This window comes from Rhamphochromis sp. 'chilingali' (assembly GCF_963969265.1).
Source record: "Rhamphochromis sp. 'chilingali' genome assembly, chromosome: 12".
NCBI classification, from domain to species: domain Eukaryota; kingdom Metazoa; phylum Chordata; class Actinopteri; order Cichliformes; family Cichlidae; genus Rhamphochromis; species Rhamphochromis sp. 'chilingali'.
In genome coordinates, this window is record NC_137939.1 from 30,395,455 (window position 1) to 30,417,769 (window position 22,315).

Genomic DNA, 22,315 nt, shown 5'->3' on the forward strand with positions numbered 1-22,315 from the left:
GCTAACATGAACTCTAAACATACAGGAACCGAACACACATTAGATATGAGACGCACAAACGTTCAAACTGTATTTTAAATTCTGCTGTAATTCTACAGTCATGTCTTCATAGCAGGTGTTTGTGTTCACGCTTTGTATGTCTGTATATATTTTTGTAACCATGATATGTTAAAACAAAAGTGAGCACTGATTGCTCTAGTTTTATTTTAGATGTGAGCGTCACATCATTTCCACATCGCTACATTGAAATAAACACCGTTGATTACTCCTACTGTTATCATTGGGGTTATTTTAGCTAGTCTGTGGCAAAAGTGAGGTTTAGGTCTGACAGTGTTGAGGCGATTTCATCAGCCAGAGGGGACCTTATTACTTATCCCCTCCAGCCACCCCTGATCAGCTGCCCCAATGTTATTATGTAGTAATAGAACACAATGGTCCAATGACAGATACAGACAGACGGGCACATAGAGTAGGCAAACAGAGGGAATCATACACAGGTAGCCTTAGGACAGAAGAAGATTAATGTTTTAACCATTAGCATTGGCCTGGCGAGTACTTCCCCGCGGGGTGGATTTAGATAGCTACCAGAGTTCCTCCTTATGAGTGTATATATACACTGTGAGTCCATGTGTTGGTGTGTAAACCAATGTGTCACAGGGGACTTTGGTACCAGGAGGTGAGGGCTAAGACTGGTTAGAGATGGTGGGGTTTTGAGGAGGGTTTTAGGAGACGACTGCTGCTCCTGTGATAGGCTGCAGGCAGGGAGCCTCCCCAAGGGCGGCAAAGCAAGGCAACAGAGCCGTGGGCTTGAACCAGAGTCAGTCAGGATGGAGCCAATTAACTAGTGCTCACCTGCAGCTTCACACTGAGATGCCACACTCTTTGGGGCCTTTGCTTCAGCCAATTTACTGGGTGGTAGATAAAAATGAGTAAGAAAAGGAGGTTTGTGTGTATATGTGTGTGAAAAGTGAATGTAAAAGAGGGAGGGAGAGAGATCTATTTTTTTAGAACAGAGATGTAAAATATTGAGTTCCTCTGACATGAAGACTATCTTGAGCGTTCTGTCATCTTCATCATAGCAGCAGTAAGCCCCATGAAGATAAGAAGGATTCACATATATGGTCCTTGGGGATTAAATAACAGTTTTATTTTCAGGATGCCTTTCACAAGCGCTCCCTTCAACTTGTCTCGTTTCTGTGCCTTCCTTCTCTTCTAGCCTTTGCCGAGTTACAGACAGACATCAATGAGCTCACCAGCGACCTCGACAGAGCTGGTATCCCCTATCTGGATTACAGAACCTATGCCATGAGGGTCCTCTTCCCCGGCATAGAGGATCATCCTGTCCTCAGAGAACTGGAGGTAACTATGACCAGAGTGCAAGAGAGAGATACATTTTTAAAAAAGAGAGGAAGGACGAGGGAACTTCAGTTTGAGCTGAAATAAATACATAAATATACAAAGTGGACAAAAGAGAGAGAGCCAAACGGCATGTCTGCCCTGACCACTTCTCCCATAGGCTAACCGTAAGTGGGAAATTGCTGAAGGGGGGAAAGGATACCAGTGTGCCATCTATCCTTTCTACACTCTGATCTCACACGCACACACACAGTCAGTCAGGCTGGGCAGCATACACATATATATATATACACCTCACATGCAAGCTCCCTCATGGAAAACAGGGTCTCAGCACATGGCTATTTCATCCACCAGTGGCTGCAGTATGAGGGGTAATGAAGTGAGTAATTCCCAATCCTCAAGCAGAACTTTGGGTTCTTCCAAGGGGGGGGGGAAACTGGCTGGTTAACACTTTTTCCTCCTCTTCGAGGGGCCAGAGTAGTGCTAGGAAATGACTTTATTTTATGTTGTTGAGACTGGTGTCCAGAGGATGAAACTATCAGGGATAAGAAGATTAATCATAGTAGAGATTAAAGTCAGCAGTGTGAGTCAGGCTAACTAGCCAGGTGTAGTTAGTTAAGTGGATAGTTGCTCAGGTAAGGCTAGCCGTGTTTGCAAGAGATCAAAGGAAATGTAATGTCACATCTTAGAGCAGTGGCATTTGGTGAGTCACATAAATTTGGCATTGCCTGCCAGAGGACCCATATTTTTATGCAAACTTCAGAAAAACAGTCATGGGTGCTCAAACAAGTACAAAGCGAATATTACTTAGATTGTTTTACCCTGAAAGCTTGTTTAACATTTAATTTGAAAGTGAAGTGACAGCTAACTCGGTGTACAATGCTTTTTTTAAACTGGGACCCGGTCAATAATTGATTAAGATCTTCTCAGTTACTCATCATGAGCCAGAGCTTCTTTCTGCCTGAGGTGAAACATGAGTAAAGATTTTGGTGCCTTTGGAAAAAATCTTTATTTTTTGTGAGGCAAGGTCACAAAGAAAGTTAAAGAGCAACAAACCTTTTCAACCAATATTTCAGCAATGTATCATTAAAGGTGTTACTAAACAAATTCCTGCTTGATACTCATTAGCCTTAACTCATGCACTGTTGTTGCCTCTTTTTTTCGGTGCAGGTGTCAGGTAATGGCCAGCAGAACGTGGAGAAGGCCCTGAAGCTGTTTGGCCAGCTCATCAACAACAAAGTGTTCCTGCTCACCTTCATCCGAACACTGGAAATGCAGCGCTCTTTCTCCATGAGGGACCGCGGCAATGTGGCCTCACTTATCATGACTGCCCTTCAAGGACGACTGGAGTATGCCACCGATGTCCTTAAACACCTGCTGTCAGACCTGATTGACCGCAACCTGGAGAGCAAGAACCATCCCAAACTGCTGCTGCGCAGGTAACACGGCAATAATGTTCCTTCATGATATAAAGACTTGAATCGTGCCCAACTGAACTTAAACCTTACTTGTTTGTTCCATCTTATTATAAAGCTTCAAATAGTTAAACGAAGAAATGAATGAACACTAAATAAGATAAACAAAGGCCTCTCTATTGTGCACAATTGTAATGAGAATGCCTTAATCCTCGGTAATGCTGTTTGTTTGGCATAGCTTTATAATATTGAGCCAGAAAGGATAAAAACACACAGCATTACTGTTTATCCCCTCATATGCGATGCTGTTCTTTGATAGCTATGTAGATAGAGCTGGGCGATATGAGATTTTTTCATATCACGATATGTTCTTTTCATTTCAGGCGATAACGATATCTATCACGATATAAGCCAAATAACTATATTTGTAAGATTTAAATGTGCTGTTGCTCACAAGTAAAATGTGAAATAATCAGCAGCTTGTTTTTATTTAAATATTTATTTCCCATAATAAGTTCAACAGGGTAGATGTACTTAAGGAACATGAGACTTTTTCAGATAAATAAAGGCAAATATTGCAAACTACACAAAAGGCAGCCGCTAAAGCGTTTAAGTTTCAAAATAGAACAAACGAAACAGACTAAATTGTCAATTCCACTTAGAAACAAAATATTAATTCTAAAAATAAATCTTAGTTTGTTTTACAGAAGAACAGACAAAACTGACTAACTTTTGTCAATATCAAATAAACTGAGAACTAAAAGGAAATTCTCAATCTCTCCTTGTTGTATAGCTTAGCTTTTCAAACAGTTTTAACAGTTACTTTAGTCTGACAAAAGCCGAATGACGAATTAGCGCTTCCAGTCAGAGACTGAGGCTACGTCCACACGTACACGGGTATTTTTGAAAACGGAGATTTTCCGTTTTCGTTTTAAAAAATAATCCCGTCCACACATAAAGGCAGAAATGAAGGAAAACGCTGCTATGAACATGCCAAAGCAGCAGGTGGCGCTAGATTCCTAACCGTGCAGAAATGTTGGCCAATCAGAAGTCTAGAAGCCTCGGTGGGAAAAAGTAAACAAAGCTGGGGCATAGAAGCAGACCCGAGTCGTATATGTGGAGGGACAGTAACTGTGTGTATATGTAAGCATTTAAACACTGCAGAGAGTAGAATTAACAGTATTGTAGAAATTCATTTCACCGAAACAATAACGTGGCGCACAGTGTGACGCATGCACCAGTTTATTGTATTTCCAGACTTGCTTTCGGCACATTTACAGTGCACGCTGCTGTTTTTGTCAGACTTGAAATAGCCGAAATACCTTCCCACTACGGAACTTCTATGGCTCTTCCGTTCGACAATCTCTCCGGCATTGGAACTATCATCTGTTTTCTCTTCGGTCACGCTCGGTTGATTTTTCTAGTCGGCACACTCATTTCCTCCATTACGCGCTGGCTCCATTACCCGCTGGCTGTTTCCCAAACAAACACACGTGCGGCTTGGTACTTGTGCTGTACATAACAAGTCACGCGACGTGACGCTGCGGCTGTGATTGGTTCGGCTCTGCGCTGCTTAATTTGGATTGGCTGACCTTTTTTTTTTTTTTTTTTTTTAAGAGGACAAGAGCGGCGAGGTCTATCGCGATAGCTTAATTTCTCTATCGAGTAAAAGTTATATCGCGATACATATCGTTATCGTTCTATCGCCCAGCTCTATATGTAGATAACAAAAACAGAACGTTCATTAGCAAAAGAAGAGGTGCAGCATCATATAACGTTTTTAGACAGATGGATAGGTTTTGATTTAGAATCATATGTTCTATAACCTTTTTCTCATGTTTCTTGTGCATTCCTATTTCCCCATGTTTCCATGTAGACACTTCACAGAATCACACTTGTAATTAGTGTTATGGAACTTGTACATCTGCAGCACAATGAGATAAACAACATGCAATATTTGCACGAGGAGCAACATCTGAGTTCTCTGCATAATTCCACATTCCCTCTAGCTTCCCTCTTTCCCATCGCTCTCTCTAAATACCAGTGTCACTCTAACTTATCCTCCGAGCTCAGGCTCTTTATAAAACATTTAAGTGGTTCAGCTGAACTTTTTTCCCTGTGTATCAAATGTACATTGTTTCTCTGGGAAGTTAGAATGACGTGTTAAAACTTTAAACACCTACTAAGTTCCTGCTCAGGTTTCCGCAGCTGCTTTTGGCAAACAAAGTAGCTTAAAAAATATGTGCAAAGTCCGTCACAGTCCTTCGTAAAGCCTGGCTGCTCTGTGCATGATTTTGACTATGTTTACTTTACTTAATAAGATGAGACCGTGAGACCAGGCAGCTGCTTTGTTTCCAAACATCCTTTTCTGCTGTTAATGCTCCTTATTTCAGATACATTTAAGAAATGTTTCTATTTTTTATTTTTTTTTTAAGTCACGTTAATAGTTGAGCTTAAATTACTGCCAGATAGAAAAAACCCTGCATATTGACAGAGGAATTGACTAAAGCATCACAGCATCAAATGGACCTGGATTAAGCTGTTATTTTACATGACAATAGGGCTCCATGTCACCTCTAAGTTTTCATTATCCGTTTCATTATGTTCTTATTAGGAACACAGTGGTACATAATCCTCGGGTCCCGCCTTTGTAGCCTGGAGGGCTAAATGTCCTATAGTTTTTACATTTCAGTCCCCATTTTTATGAAAAATTTAAGGGATTAGTGATTTGACATGGCTCTTTGATGTTGTTGTCTTCCTCGTTGCCTATTTGGAGAAAAGCCGACGTGAAGCCAGCCAGCTGACTCACACACACGTTCAAACACGCTCGCACATCTGTGATGATAGTCAAATTGAACATTTCTCTAAGCAGTAATTGTGTTTGTGCAGGCCGTAGAGTGAGGCTGCTGGGCTGTGCTTTGTTGCCATTTTCCCGTTCAGCTGTTTTTTCTGTCATGTCTCCTCAGTTTGTTTTTTATTACATATAACAAGGTAGTGAAACACCTGCTATTATTCCAGCTAAGATGCCCTTTGTTTTGTTGCTTTAATAAAATAGCTGTATTTGGACAGATGCTTGTGCTTTTGTACCATGTATCTTTTGGGGTACAGTGCGTATTTCTGTAGATATCATCCTTGTTAGAACACACAGATATAAATCTGTGCTGACTATATTGGATTCCGGTGATATGAATTTCTAATGCATAATTAGTGAGCTTACACTTATGCAAAATTCACACAACTACAATAGTTCAGCAACATACATCAAGGACATCCAAGGCAACCAAATCACTTTATTCATTCAGTTCAATTCAAACCAAGTTTTCAAACTAGCAGGCTCTACAGGAGAAAACAATAAAGACAAGAGCTACAAATACTGAGAACTGGTTTCATCTGTGATGGGTTTAAGCGGCTCATCACGATCCCACAATTTAATGGTAACCAGAGTTTAATATGCAATGACCTCAAATTGTTGTTTATTAAAGATTGCAGTTGCTCGTATATGCACATCTCTGACATCAAAAGTGTATGTGTGTTTATGTGCGCATGTACAGGTATTTTAATAAAAGACGTCTGTGAAAATTCTACAGGGAACATTTAAAGCTTTACAGTGAGATGTGTTCAGAGTATGAACGCTATATACTGTAGTGTATATTTATACTACAAAACACAGCAGGTACAGTATATATGCACAGCTTTGTCATCGAACTGAGCTGTTATCTGTGCAGTAAGTTTGTGTGGGAAGCTGGAGCACCATGCTGTTACTAGCTTTTGCACAGAAAAAAGGGGAGGAGGGGTGTCGGGTGTGGAATTCTAATTAAACAACTAATAAGCCTATTAATTGAGCAGATTATACCGAGGTTTGCAAGTCTTTCCACAGATAAATTTCCAAGTTAAGTTTGCAGCACGTTCAAGATGCTGATTGTAAAAGCAGGCTCTGATTAGCATTGACACCGCACCGCCTCTTACTTCTCACCACCTCTGCCTCCATTACAGCTAATTTCTCTAGTCCTCTCAAATATTCTGTCTCTCACACGGGGAGATTATCTCCAGATAGCATGTTTTCTATATTTGAGTATTTAATTGCTGATGCACTATCTACACTACATTGGGAATGATAATGTCAATTAATTAATATCCTTGTGCAGTTTCAAGGTATGCAGCTTTCTTGCTAAGTGTGCAGGTTTAAAGGTGGGTTAAATGGAACAGCATGTTAAAGAAACAGCCCTCTTCCTTAAAACGTGTAAGGTGTCTGCACAGATCTGATGGTGCATTTACTAACTGTAGACGTGAGGATATATGGACTAATATGTATATAACTTTAATAAATATGCAGCTAGCAATTTAAAAAAAATATTTCTGATCTTTGACACTGAACGGGTTAAAGAATTATGTCACAGACTTAAAATGAATCCGTGTGACATGCCTCTTGGCAGAGTAAGCATAAAAAGTAAACCATTGCCATCTGCAGTATTTGAGGAAGTAGTTAACCTCATTGTAGCTGAAAGGAATACAACACAGCTCTTGTCACTGAGAAAGTTTGATGGTAGGTTGAATGTCTCTGAAAGCCAGGGGGGAATTTGGAAATCTTATACACCAGTTGCAATGCGACATATACGCAGTTTTTACTCTTAAGCTCAGCAGAGTGCCAGGCCCCATTTTACCATCAATCATATCAGACTAGTGAAAACAAATTATAGCACATTGTACATTATCTTGCATTTATGCAGCATATATCATCCCCAGTCAGTTAAGTTCCTGGAATCATATTTGAAGGGTGCACTCGTGCTCTTTTGAGGGTTGTTTTTCAGAGAAACTCCTGTCTGTTTGGTATTTAAAGATTTCAAATACCTTCTGTTGTCTTTGCCTTGATAAGGAATGATTTTGGCTCACAGTCACTTTCATTCTCCTAAAAGCTTTTTGAAAGTGATATCTAAGCTTTGTGTTTGATTTTAACACTCTTCAGTGCGCTAAGTGGAGTTGATGAAGCACCCCATATTGTTTGGATTGTATTTACCACCATTAGTGCTCTTGTGTTCACGTTCTCTCTGTGTCCTATCGTTCCAGTTCTCCCATTCTCTATATGTACCTTGTCCTCTGGCCATCTTTCTGCCCCTCCAGTTTCTCAGACTTTTACAGATTAAATGACCCCTATCAAAACATGCTTTTTTATGCATTAAAGTCTCTTCTCCATTGTCTCCATCTATAAGTTTTCTCAAAGCCTCTTGATTTACCCAGTTTCACTTTCTCTTCTTTATAATGCTCTTTTAATGGAATCACTGAACATTGCTTCTATCACCTTGAGACTTTTCAATCTTGTATTATTTTTCTCCTACGCGTTTTTGTAATGAGATTTCCGCCCATGCAGAGCAATGGAGTACAGCATTATTAAGAGAGTGAGTATTGTGTTTGGCATTAGTTTCACTGAAAGACATTCAACTGGCTGCTAAAATAGCCCCCCCAGTCCACCCTAGCTGCCATTAGGAGACCAGAGATGGGGCCTGTCTTAAGCACTATGTGGGATAATGAAATCCTGATGTTCATTAATGAAACTCAATTAATAGAAAGAAGGAAGTGGAGGCAGATGAGAAGGAGGACAAGAAGAGAAGGAGAAGGAGGAGAACAAAGGGCTCCCCCCCGCCCGACATCCAAGTGAAGAGATATTAAAGGGGAGTCAGCACAGCCCCCTCACAAAGGCTTTATTTGACTTCCTTCTTCGAGACTTGCTGAGCTTATTAAAATACTTAATAGGTTCCATTAACTTCTAACACACTCAAGTCTCATACAGGCAGGGAGGGGCACATGGTAAGCATGAGGTGGGGGGTATAAAGAGGGGTGAATTCTTGTAGAGGAAGGAGGGCAATTACTCAGGGATTTGGAGTATTGTCCAAAAAACTCCACAATACCTTCAAGTTTATTCAGCATGAAAACACAGCCTCAGGCTCTTATGGATCCTTATTATGTTTTCAAATTACTTTTTTGAAACCTTGGAGAAATACTTTGTGTGTTTCTCTATGTATGTATTCTCTCTGTTGTGTAGATATAGTGCTGTGCAAAAGTCTTGAGCCACCCCTTATTTCTTGGTATTTTGCTTCCAAAGAGCCAGATTTTTCTTATAGTTTTAAACGGTCTTAAGCAACAGTTCCTCAGGCTTTCTGCAGGTCTTTCAAAGTTCTCCATTTTCAAAGGAATGTGTTTATGTCCAATGCATGTCCTTTGGAATGTCCTCAAAAAGCCTAGAGAACTACTTAAAGAAATTATGAGAAAGGTTGCGTAAAAATTCAGGCTGTGCTGAAGAATAAAAGTGGTCATAACACTTTCAAGCTTGGTAGAGTTGTACAATGTCTATTTTTGCCTTATATATTTTATTTCCATTTATATCTACATATTTCAGTAAATCGGTGGACCTATTTTCCATAAATAAAATAAGTGGTGCGAGACTTTTGCACAGTACTGTACGTATATGGAATGACAAAGAGGACAGAACAATAGAGCTTGTATGTTTTCCCCCAAAGAGAATGCATTGTCACACACACAGACATACATGCACAGAAGCGTGCAATCTTTCAGCTCCTCAGCATTGTTTACTCCCTCATCCTGTACCTGAAACTGGGTGAACTAATGTACACGCTCCCCCCGCTGGCACATCGCACTTCAAATAAGCTGTCACACAAGTCTCCATCCTCTCAACAAGCTGCCAATAGACTGGCCAGCACTCTCGTTGGCAGGGGAATAGCCTCCAGGCGTGGAAGACAACATCACAATTCGACCGCACATCATTCAAAACAAAATATAACCTCTGCTCCTCTGTCCTGGAGCTGAAGGAAAGTTTTGTATTTGCAAGTAAAAAATAGACCAATACCTCATTCAATCTCAATTTAATGAGAGAGAAAGAATGACTGACGCTTTATCTCGTCTCACTGACTAAATTGTTGGCTCTTGTAACCTCGCTGGTTCACACAATCCTGCTGGGACTTCTGCGTTGGTCCCAGACTCTTGCTCATAGCCTTCAAACACGACTTAACGCAATTATCTCCACAATAGTCATAATCTCCCTTCAGGTCCATTCAGAGCCTGAATAGGTATAATCATGCCTAGCACTATTGAGGAGACGGAAGCCTTCTAACTTGTCTTTAATACCTGGCTGCTCCGATTCCAGCTAATCCCCAGTTCAGCACAGTATGCTATAAAGACCTTCCATCATATCCACCAGAGTAATCACAGTAATTTCCTGCTACATTAAGAGGGTCATTTTTTCCACTGCACTGTCATTTAAATTGGCAATGCTCATGGACAGACTGACTGGCAGTGATCATTCACGGCCAGGTGACAATCGCAGGCTTCAAACAGCAGTGCAGTCCTATGGGGCGCTTTACCATGGCATGTTAACTTGTGATTAGTGTTGATAGTAGCTATGTTAGAGCTAGCAGGAGGAATGACACTGACGATAATACAGGCCAAAGCTAGCTGTTAAAAAAACAGTTTGTGTTCCAAAACAGCTTGGTATTGGTGTGTTCCAGGTAGCATTTTTAAATCTCTTTGCAGGAAGCCTTGTGCAGTCGTCAAATAACAACAGAGTAAGGTAGAAGCGCTTTTACTAGATGAGGTGGAAGCTACTTGTTGTTATTCATCTCAGGTGCTTGTCCACCCAGAACTAACCCTTTCATCTATGCTTCATGCTCGTTAACCATTCCCACCTGGCTGGATTCTGTTTTTTATTTAAGTGCAGCTTCTGCTTCTCTAGTGTCCCATAATGGTGCTAATGAGGCAGTGGGAGGATGTTTGTCTGGCATTCAGAGAAAGATATGAGTCGAAATTATAAAGGAGTCATACACTGTCCTCTCATGTTCTCTGTGATAGAAATAGTCGAGGGGTCATTGCACACTTGTGTTTTTTCATGCCCAATCAAGCCCGGCAGTGCGCTGTACCCCCTGTGTGATTGACTGGGAAGGGAGAGGAGGTACGGAGGAGGAAGAAGAGAGGAAATGAGAGGAGAGGAGATCGTTTTGGCTGTGATCAGGCGTTACCTGGCAGTGACAGCACTCCTCTCTCTACAGCTGAGGCTTGTCACAGCTGCTGATGTCCCACTGTGTTGAACCACACGTGAATAATCAAGCTCGCACACATTGGCTCACACTCATGCATACTCAATCACGCACACATACACACAGGCCATACACGTACATGCACAAATGCCCGCTCTCTGATCTGCTCTGTTCACTCACTGTGACCACAGACTGACATCCATGATGTCTGTCTGTGGTCAGTGATGTCAAGATACCCTCCCTGTAGTTTATAACCTCCTGAAATATTAAACTCTTTCATACTAAATGTTTTGAAATAAGATTTTAAAAAGTAACATTTAGACTTTTTTAATGCATTTTCAGGACAGAATCGGTTGCAGAGAAGATGCTGACAAACTGGTTCGCTTTCCTCCTTCACAAGTTTCTCAAGGTTAGTCCAATACAGTGATAGTTTGTTTTGTTTATTTTGATATCTTGAAAAATCTGATGTTACATGCTGTTCTCATGTGCGAATCTGTGGATTTGTTTGTGTGTGTGCAGGAGTGTGCTGGGGAGCCTCTGTTCATGCTGTATTGCGCCATCAAGCAGCAGATGGAAAAGGGGCCCATCGACGCTATCACTGGAGAGGCCCGTTACTCCCTAAGTGAAGACAAGCTCATCCGCCAACAGATCGAGTACAAAACCCTGGTAAGTCACACTTCACCATAGGGCTGCTCGATTATGGCAAAAATGATAATCACGATTATTTTCACTGAAATTGAGATCGCGATTATTTGACGATATTTATTTAACCCTTTAAGACCTACTATAGAACCAAGTCCGCCAGAGCTTATATTATTTTTTTATATGTTGTAGTGCCATTTGTGGGAGCATTTCAAGTTGCTAAATAACTGTTATAGCCCATATTTTAATAATATGTATGCATTAAGTCCATAGTAACTACATAAATTGCAAAAAAGTGCAATAAACTACAAAAAAATTTATATCGTTTTTGTTTTGTTTTTTTACATATATTTCTACTTGGAGAAATTTAAGAGGTTTATCCCTCAAAACTTTAAATACAAAAAAGTTGCAAAAAATAGTTTACAACAACAGGAAATTTATTTTGAGTGTCTTCATAGTTTTATTTTGGAGATACACCAATTTTTATATACTGCAGGAAAAACAAAAAAAACAATCCTATGATGCAAATTTGCAAAGAAAACAGCATGTGCATCAAAATAAACTATTTCCAGCAGTGCAAGCATCCCAGAAACTATTCAGAAAAGTCAAACATGACCAGTAGATGTTTTTAAGGCCTACAAGTAAAAAAAACTACATTTCCGCGAAAATGACGTCACTTCCGGTTTCGGCCAGGAAATGGCGGACATGCGACAGTTCGCGTTGACGTCTGTTTCACTGTGGGAAGTGTTACGAACAGCTGATCGGATCGGCAAAGCGTGTTTCTGGAATATTATGTTTTTGTTCCTGCAAGCGCTTTTTATGCAATTATTGCAAAGCTTTGTGTGGAAGGAAACTGTGACCGAGGACAAGCTGATGGCATCAGATGTAAGTACAACTCCTCCGGTTTCATATGCAAAACAAATTATTGCGCTAGCTTATGTGGTTCAGGTTCTACAGGGATTTAAAAATAGTTACACAAAACGGAGCATGCTGCTCTGACCGGATTTAAAGGGTTAACAATGACTTTAAAAAATAATATAAAATAGTGTGCAACACCACTGAAGTTTTTTTTTTTTAAACTCTCTTTTCAACCAACGGCAGTCACTCTCCTCTCCAAATAACTTCTGCTTAGCTTTCCGAGCTTCCCTCGGGTCCTCTTAATCAGCGGTCTCCAACCTTTTTTGCGCCACAGACCGGTTTATGCCCGACAATATTTTCACGGACCGGCCTTTAAGGTGTCGCGGATAAATGAGGGAGGGGCTAATAATCGGCTCAGTCATTTTTAATGATCGTTGAAAGCCCAGATCATAATCGTGATTAAAATTCGATTAATTGAGCAGCCCTACTTCACCAGCCTCACAGGAACTGTGCACACTGGCTCAAAGGCATACTGAAGTACAGGTTGTGCTTCACTAAGAAACGTCTAAGTAACATTGTGGCTAAAATGCTGCTCACAAGATGCACAGACACACAGACTCCAATATACCAAACAATAAATCAGATTTTAAGATGTCATAGCCATGTTTGCTATGTTGGAGTTCTTCATTCTAGTGCAGGAAGAAAATTAACTAATTATCCCACTACCTCCAGTGTTGGCCCAACATCAGAGTGGGTGGCTGTGGAGACTGGAACACACCAAACATAGCCCTCTATATACACAGACAAATGCACAGAGAAAAAAAGCACTCACAGAGTCAGCATGTGACATGACAATGCTCTGATTGCTCTGACTGGGAATTTGGCTCATTACGTGCTAACACCCCGGCAGAGCTGGAAATTGGTGTCCCGCCGAAGGTGTGAAATTAGATTTCTGGATGCCAGCAAGAGCGGAAATGGTTTTTCAAAGCTCCTGCCATGCTCCGAGGAGACTCTAATGAGGGCAAAGCTTCAAGCTGGACCAAAGTCCAGCCAGTAACAGGACACCTCAAGCTTTTTGCTCTGCTCTCACGTTTTCCCTTTCTTTGATATTTCGTCCCCTCACCCACTCTTCTCTTTTCCCTTATTTGCACTCCAGATCCTAAACTGTGTGAACCCAGACAATGAAAACAGTCCAGAGATTCCAGTAAAGGTGCTGAACTGTGACACCATCACCCAAGTGAAGGAGAAGATACTGGATGCTGTTTACAAGAACATGCCCTATTCTCAGCGGCCACGTGCTGTCGACATGGACCTCGGTAGGGCGCAAACACACACACCCGAGCACAAATAAATACACAAACACACACAACACTCACAGATGCAGCTGGCAGGTGTAAAGTCCTTCACACCCACAGATTAATGTATCAGTCAGAGAAAACCTAGCCATGTGTACAGATTATTGGTGCATTAGTGTGATAAAAGCTGTGTTCTAGCAGCCCAGCCAGGTAACCAGCTTCAGTGTACTGCTGCCAGGCTTTCTATCAAACTGACTGACAGTATGCGGCGCATCCCTCCGTCTGGCAGCTTTTACTGTTTGGTAGCGCCAATAAGACAAAGTAGATCGAGATAGAGAAGTGGGCTCGTCTTTGTGTGTGCGTGTTTGCGTTTATGATGTGGGTGTGTGAGTGGCCAACACAAGAAAGAGCTGGCAGAATGGCAAACCAGCGGCACTGCCATTTCCATCCCTTGCCTTCTCTCTGTCTCTCGTTTTCTCTTCATATGCATGAAGAGGAGAAAAAAACACAGCTTGCTGCATACCATCCATCACTCCACAGTATCGCTCTCAGTGCATCTATTGCCTCCTTCTCAAAAATAATTGCATCTCTATAAGAGCGTCTTTTGTTCTTCAGCTTTATCTGGAGATTTGAGTGTAGGTTAGAGGGTGTGAGGAGTGTGTTATGTCAAACAGGAATATCATATGGTCATCTGGCGGATGCACAAAGTCATAGAACTTAGTGAATGAGAAGCAATTTGATGATCGCTACCAGTATGAGGCCCACAGTGGTTATCCGCTTTCCACTTTTAGCATACTTATCATTTCATTACCCCACAATGACCTGTCAGAGCTGCTGCCCTCCCACAGTGCTTATAATCTCTACCTGTTACCCCTACCTCCTATTTTTTCCTTTGAAAGGAGGTGATTTTCTCATTGCTCATTTTTTTTCATCCTGTCTTGTCTGCTCTCCTCTTCTTCTTTTTTTTTTCTGACCCCGATGGGCCAACTGCTGCGTAAGTGACACAAGTACCAATTAAAGTGTGCAGCCTGACTGAATATACATCTTGCAATTGTTCGTGTGTAATGTTTAATTAAGATGCGTGTCAATCCAAGTCTGTGAGAGGAGCGCACATGCCGAGAGCCGTACAAGAATACAGGCTACTTATATCTGCTCTTTTGTGTGTGAGTGTGTGTGTGGTTGTAGAGTGCTTTTATTCTAAGCAGGTTACATTTCACCAACTGGAAGGTGAGAGTTTGGTTTAGCGTCATAGGAATTCACAGTTGCCCTGCACGGGAGCCATCTCTGGAAACACTGCATAAACCAATATTATGTAACTTCACAGCATCCTCCACATATGGTTTTAAATTATGGCTCACTATGATGTATAATTTGCACTATGCGGTTGTTCATAATTCAGTATTTGTGTTTTTGCGCTTTCAGAATGGCGCCAGGGACGAATGGCTCGTGTGGTGTTGCAAGATGAAGACATCACAACTAAGATTGAAAATGACTGGAAGAGACTCAACACTCTCATGCACTACCAGGTAAACACACACAAATGCTTTAGAGCAACATTCCTCCTAATCACTCTCAAACTTTGCTTTTTACATCTTAAAACACCCCCGTCTCATTTTAGTTCCTGATGTGGATTTTACCATTCAAATTGTGCCGCACACTTTGACAAACTTTGATGTTTCCTGCTCTTGACTTTTAGGCAGCCAATTTTCCACCCCTCATTTGCATGCCCATGCCTGGTGTAATCCAAGTGACTCCGAATAGAGGACAATTACTGTACAGGTGGCAGGAGAGATGAACTCTCAGCATCTCAGTTGACACTTCTCCCCCCTCCCTGGAGAGATGAAGCTGCTCCAGTGGGGAGGAAAAGCAGCTCTCCTTTCATTTTCCCTCTCTTTCTTTCCCCTCTCTCTGTCGTTCTCTGACTTCTATGCTGGCAACAATTAGTCCCGCTGTGACTGCCTGCTTCTGTCTCTTCAGTTCTGGAACCTCCTTTCACACCCCACAATTTGAGAGCCCATGGGCGAACCTGTTGCCCTCTGTTTAACAAAGAGAAACGGAGGCCGCTAAAGACGTGGCTTTCTGATAAGGAGAGTTCTGCATTTTTTTTTTCTGGGAAATTTAAGGCTTTTGACATCGTAAACAAAGGGGGGGGGGACAAGACGGGGTTAGTGGAAGCCACAGATAAGATAATAAAACAAGAACAAAAGGAATAAAGAAATAAACAGGCAATTCAGAACTATCTCCGCAGGTCATGAATCTTGCATCCTAAGTCAGCTCTCATTAGCCAGTCAAGGGGGACAGTCTGTTTAAAGGCTGCATGGAGTTTGATTCTGGGTTACCTGCTTAAGAGCTGGGATGCAGCTTTGGCTGGATTTGAAAATTGGGACCATGGGGAAAGGAGACACATGTGCATCTAGAAGCAGAAAATGGCTACGAGGTGGTGAAGCTCAAGCCCTCGCAGTAGGGGGTCAATCTGAACTCTTGCCCCAGAAGAACAAGCAGAATAATTTAACAGATGTAGGAGTCATTAGAAGATGGGACACATCACAGTGTCCTTCACACAGGACTTGGCACCATGCAGCTTCTTTCCCCTTTGTCTTTCCTTGCTTGTCACCCTCCATTTTGTTCTCACCTTTATCTCCCCTTTGCCACGTTTTATTTATGTATTTATTTACTTACATATTTGCTTTGTGTACATTTTGCCCTTAGCCATTTCCCTTTTCTATTTTTTCTAGTTCGCTAACAAGCAATAAGATCTCCTCTTCCCTTGATTTTTTTCCCCACTCACTTTTGTTCTGCCTTCCTCTCAAGCTCTGCCTACCTCTTGGTCACTGCAGTGCTTTCATCCTTGATAAAGCAGTTCAGTATGTTTGCTTCCACACCAAAAATGTGCCTGTGTTGTGGTTGTTGTTGTTTTTCCAAGTTCTTTCTGTCACAGTTTGGTTGCCATCGTTAGCCAAGGGATGCAACAGGACACACAGCAACATGTGTGTGGCCATTTAACTTATTTACTCGCTCAATAGCAGTTCTGACTGCTATTGATTATGGATGTAAGAACGTGCCTAGAATGGAAGGCCCAGTAGTGTACGCCATGTAGAGTGCAGGGCAACACAGCGTGGAAGGAGAGGAGGAGACGGGGCATTGCAACATTAGGCAGTCAGTGGTGGAAGGGATCAAAGTAGGATGGAACGACTTTGAAACTTCATTGCTGTTTTGATGAGCTGGCAATAGTCCCCTATGTATGAGTTTGTGTGTGTTTGTGTCACACACCATGGCACTGCATTGGCAGCTGTGACAACACATCTGGCTACATATGAAAAGAAGGAAGCTCAGCTCATTAGGCCCCAGACTGACGGGAAATGTTTGAAGAAAAAATGGGAAGAGGTAAGCAGGGAATAGTGAAAGGGGGTCTGAAATATGCAAAGTGAGTCTGAACATCAGCTCAAGTATTTGCTAATTCTCTCATAGTAGAGACACAGGGACTAGACAGAGGCATTAAAATTCATAGGGCTCACAGCAACCCAAGAAACCCCATTGGCTATTTACTCTGCCATATGGGAAATAATGGTTTACACAACCAGAATGTGGAATTGCACCCTCCCTGCTCTCCCCCTCATTTCCCAACCACTCTAAAATTAAAAACATAAATGTACACACTGAAAAGGAGTTCAGACTCCTTGTTCATCACCTTTGGATTCATAGGGAGGGAACTCAAACCCCTTCTTCCAACCTTTCCAATATTTCTGTATTTTATTTTATTTTATTTTATTTTATTTACTCTTTCTTGCATGGTTTAAAAAGTATAGAAGCACACTGTAACACTGTATTACAACAGTATATATTCTCATTTCACTTGGTTGTACTCATCCAAACTGAAGATGAAATATTATCCTTTGGATAATAATAATTTGGATAATGTGGGGTTTTTTTTTGGGTTTGAATTTGTTTTTTGTTTTTGTTTTTTTTTTTGGGGGGGGGGGGGGGGGTTGACTGATTGTTGATTTCAGTTTTGCTTTGCTACTTAATCTTCCTCGTTGTCAGAGACAAGCTCTTCTGGCACTTTCTTCTCATTCTCCATTCTCCTCCTCCTCCACCCTCCCTTTTTGTCATTTTAAGACAAAGATGGGGGTGGGGGAGCTACTGGATAGTTAGTAAACAGAATTACAGAGTTACAGAATTACTGAGATCACTTGAAGGCAGCACTGACAATTCCTAAAGTGGGCATTATCGTGAGCTGTAGCCAGAGTTGTTTTTCCCCATGATTCAAATTGCAGACAGGCCAAGCATGTTGTGCACGGTGCACTCAATTACTTTGATTATGTTTGACAACAAGGTTATTTAGTAGATGATATTATTCCACATCCAATTGTGGGGCAAATGCATAGACTGTTTTTTTCCCTTGAATATAGTGGACGTATTTTTCATACTGCTTCTTCCTAAAAATGCAAAATGCTAAAATAAGGGCGGTTTAAAAGTTTTTGTAGCCTGAGTGGTGACCTCTGTGTGTCCTCCTCCTCTGTGGTGAAGGAGTAGGAAGAGGAGAGACTGATAACCACACCAGTAGAGTCCGGTTACCCAGATTGCAGACTTGGGGCATTTAGGCTATTTTCAACAACCCCAGACACAACAGATACTGCTCATTTTTCTGTCTGTTCATTAATCTAATGCTGTGACTGTCAAGTTGGAATATAAAAGTTGGTTAGGAGGAAAACTATTGTCTATTTATAGCCGAAATATTTGTAAGAACTAATATCCCATTATAAAGTAATGGAAATTTGCATTAAAGTTTTTTTCCTGTTGCCATCCAAGAAAGAAATGTTTGCGTATAATAGCCCATTTCATATTTTTTCAGTTCTGACAACAAACATGCACAGATGATGTGTTTCCAAGCTAGTGGGCAGAGTCCGTAGGTGTGATAAGCATCATGATCTGAGGGCATCAGTCCAGACGAGATGGGATACCAAGGGGTAACAGGCTTGGACCAGAACAGTGGGTTTGTGTGGGGAGGGCTGAAGGGGGGGAAAAGGGGAAAAAAAACATCTAGGATGACCACTCTCTGCTGTCTGGTCCACTCTGTACTGTCTAATGGAAGGTCTTATCACAGGCAGGGCCCACAGCCCTTATCACACCTGCCCACTATCAGCCCCACACTGGATTATCCCTGAAGGGCGAATCTGCACGCCTTCAATCATTTACTACTATCACAAGGACCCATCTCTGCTCTAGCCTCTATGTCAGCCATAAAAAGCAGAGAGAAAGAGAGAGAAATGGAGGGAGTGGAAGGAGGGGGTGCAGAGAAGCTATTTCATGCTCCCAGGAGAAAATGTATCACAGGAATAGCGGTGCAAACTTTACGGAAGTCCACGCTGTCAGTATATTAGAGTTGGTCCGTGGATTGTCAGCCAAGAGGTGGCTATAAAACGGAGAGGCCATAGAAATTAAGCTTAGGAAAGCAAAATGCACAAGAGGTGAAAAGGGAGAGAGACAGTTGAAGATGCTAGTCGCGAGTGGGGGTTAGGAAGCAGATTTTTCATTTCCCTTCAATAGGCCTTGGTGCCTGAGCTGCTTCTTTAAGAGGATTCTTCCAGACTTTATCCCCATTTTCGAGTGTCTGTTCAGTAGAGACCAGATGGCAACTCCAGCTAACAGCAGAGCTGAGATTAGTTTATGAAAGTGGAAATAACGGGTGAAGACATGAACGAGAGAAGGTGGCTTTCCAGAACGGGGAAAAGCACCATAAATGCCCATCCCAGTAACCAGTGGTTCATTTCCCAACGAGAGCCCAAAAGGGTCCATTCTCGCTAAAGAAAATGAAAAGCCTAATTTCCTGTTTTTCTATAGATTCTTTGAGGTATTCCTTTTGGAGCCTGGCATTTTCCTTTTGTTTATTTCTCCACTAGAGGCTCATCAGTTTTTCTTCACTGGGTTTGAAGCAGAAATCCCTCCTTAGGGTGAGCTGTAAATGCCAGCCAACAAGCTGTTTGTTGTTTTGGTTTTCAGAAAAGAACCACCGGTTTTGTTTGCTGTGTTTTGCATTTTCCAGACTAAATTCCTTTGCTGTAGCTGCACTAGTAGCACATAACTGTAACTAAACTGTCATTTTTTGACCCATTAATTATAATACTAGATTGATGAAAGATCTCTAAAAAGAGTTTTGAGGATGTCCTTTCAAATGTAAGTTATGTCAGGTTTTCTCAGGCTACCACACCACAGGGGTGGGGTGGTGGGGATAAACCCCAGTGTCTGTGTCTTATTCATGACACAACATCTTTTACACAGCCTTTTTTCTTCGTCTTTCTCTTTGACTCTGACTCGCTGCTCCTCTGTTGCTATTATTATACCTGCGTACCCCATTTTTTTTCTCCAGTGGTGTCAAGTGTACACAAGATGAGACATTCAGCATTCTAGTCTCTGTCTCTCTCCATCTGACACTCTCTTTTTCCATTTTCCTCTCTCTTTCTCTCAGCATCTTATCCCAGTTCCAAAGCTTACATCATGTTTCTAAGGTTTGTGAAGGGTGATGACAATGACAGTCATGTTGAGTACAGCCATCATGCAGTCACAGCACTCTGCTCTGCCGAAAAAAGCCACAGGGCTGTGGTAGAGAACAGCAGGGAGTGCAGATATGACAGGGAAGGATGTACGGGTTTGAGATGTGTTTTGCTCATGGGACTGTTCACTCAGTCCCCTACATTCCCATTTGTAGTCTTCTCTTTGGTATGAAACATTTGTGAGAACATGTGATACATAAATAAATTACACACACGCGGTATGTGATGGTGGCCCACAAAACTCTCCGGAGAATGGGTTTTAAACAAGGAATAGTGGGACTTTATTTTAGGAATAGAGAGATATTTAACACATGTATGAACATGGAATGCTTCTTTTCTATTTAAAAGATTGATTTTTGTGAAATCTGTCTCATCACACAGGTGTCGGACCGCTGTGTGGTGGCTTTAGTGCCAAAGCAGACCTCATCATACAACATCCCTTCCTCAGCCAGCATATCGCGCACCTCCATCAGCAGATACGGTGAGTCACTAGACATGATTGCTCTTTATATGCCTTTGTTTTGGCTGGCATTGATTGTATTGATTGATGTAGCATATATATTAGGTAATTACAGGTGGATTGTGAGGGTTAGCCATCAGTTAAATACATGTTGATGTAGTGCTATTGCTGCTTTTGATAGATACATCAAAGTACTTTTACATTAGTTGTTTCAGATAAGAACAAAGGGAAATCTTCTCTCCCCAAAGCAATGGTCTACTCTTTTTTTCTCTTTAGAGAGGTTCTAGCTGCTTTCTCCCCCCCTTCCAACTGTGTGAATGCTGCAGTTTGCCTCACAGTTCAGGCCCAACCTCTGTTGGATGGTATGGAAAGAACACTGAGAGAGAATGACAGAGAAAGCCATTGTTTAGTTTTGAGGCTATAATATTTTTTTATAATGAAGATCCGTTCTCTGCGGGACATTTTGGGCTGCTATTTGCACACATACTTGTGCCCACGTGGGCATGCACACAGTACATGCAGTGCCTATGCACGCAGGCGCTCACATGCTTTAGATGTGCTTGTTGTTTGTGCTGCCGGGTGCCAACATTTGGTCCTATGCCAAACACACAGCAGCAGCAGCACACAACTTGTGATTGCTAATTATTCTCTGTGAATGATACTTCACACAAACAGAAAAAGATAAGTGAGCATAGCCAATTATCAGGATCGGCACTAGGTGAACGCTGCCTTTAAACTATCTAACTCAGAAAAAGAGCTAACAGCGTCCTTATCTTTCCAACCAATTATGCTTATTTACAAATGTTAACAGTGGACACCTATGGACACTCCAAAATGGGCCATCATCTTCAGTTTATGTGCTGTGAAAAATAAAGTGTAACGATATTTTCAATGATGACCTTTAGAAGATTGCAGCGTACTGAGTCATCACTTTCTTTTGAACAAAACACCGTAAAGGTTGTTGGGAGAGATGGCAAGATGATGGATGACCAAACTAATGTGTAAAAAAAAAAAAGAGTACAACTACAAAAGGAAAGTCACTTTCTCTGCATTATGTAGGTTGTTTCTTGTCAAGCTTAATTTGTTCTCTTTGGAGTTTTATACCCATATATTCTATTCAGGCATTGGAGCTGGTTGTGCACGGCATAAAGAGCAAAGCCTCTGCTGGCATGATCCTGGCTCTCATCAATCATGGGTTGGCACAGCGGGCACAGCTGCACCTCGACACCTGCTGATCGATTCATACCAATTTCACGTTCGGTGCTTAGCATCTTGACTCAATTTACACCCCCAGAACACCCTATTAGCTTTAAAATCAGCTTGAACACACTCCCCTACTGACTGGCTCTGTCCGGGAGCTGCGACTTGCAGCCAAGCAGGAAAGGGTTGCAGGTCACTGCTTAGTGTTTCAGGGAGTTAGGAAAAGACTGCGGTGCAGGCAAAAGAATAGCCCTGCCCACAAAAAAGTAGAATAGCAAAAGAAAAAAAAAACAGTGACTGGATTAGGATGGGATTTGGGTCCTCAATCCACCCTGCACACAAGTGCATACATCATCCCTTAGTGTCCCTAGTGCCCGTTCCAGAGCTGCAGTTTGGTCTTATTTGAAAGGTATGTGGTTTTATTGGCAGCAAAAGCTTAGTTGTTCAGCTCGGCATTTGAAGATATGTGAGAGAAATCCTCATTGGGATGCTCAGA

At 41.7% G+C, this 22,315-nt stretch overlaps 1 protein-coding gene across 1 annotated transcript in view; it reads left to right on the plus strand.

The window, feature by feature from the left end:
- Positions 1 to 22,315, plus strand: part of plxna2 (plexin A2) — a 165,769-nt gene that overhangs the window by 134,426 nt on the left and 9,028 nt on the right. Inside the window, exons 21-27 of the mRNA XM_080898783.1 lie at positions 1,217 to 1,359; positions 2,527 to 2,795; positions 11,156 to 11,222; positions 11,333 to 11,479; positions 13,470 to 13,629; positions 15,031 to 15,134; positions 20,541 to 20,640. Coding sequence (XP_080754909.1) covers positions 1,217 to 1,359; positions 2,527 to 2,795; positions 11,156 to 11,222; positions 11,333 to 11,479; positions 13,470 to 13,629; positions 15,031 to 15,134; positions 20,541 to 20,640 — 990 coding nt within the window. The remainder of the gene's footprint in view (positions 1 to 1,216; positions 1,360 to 2,526; positions 2,796 to 11,155; positions 11,223 to 11,332; positions 11,480 to 13,469; positions 13,630 to 15,030; positions 15,135 to 20,540; positions 20,641 to 22,315) is intronic.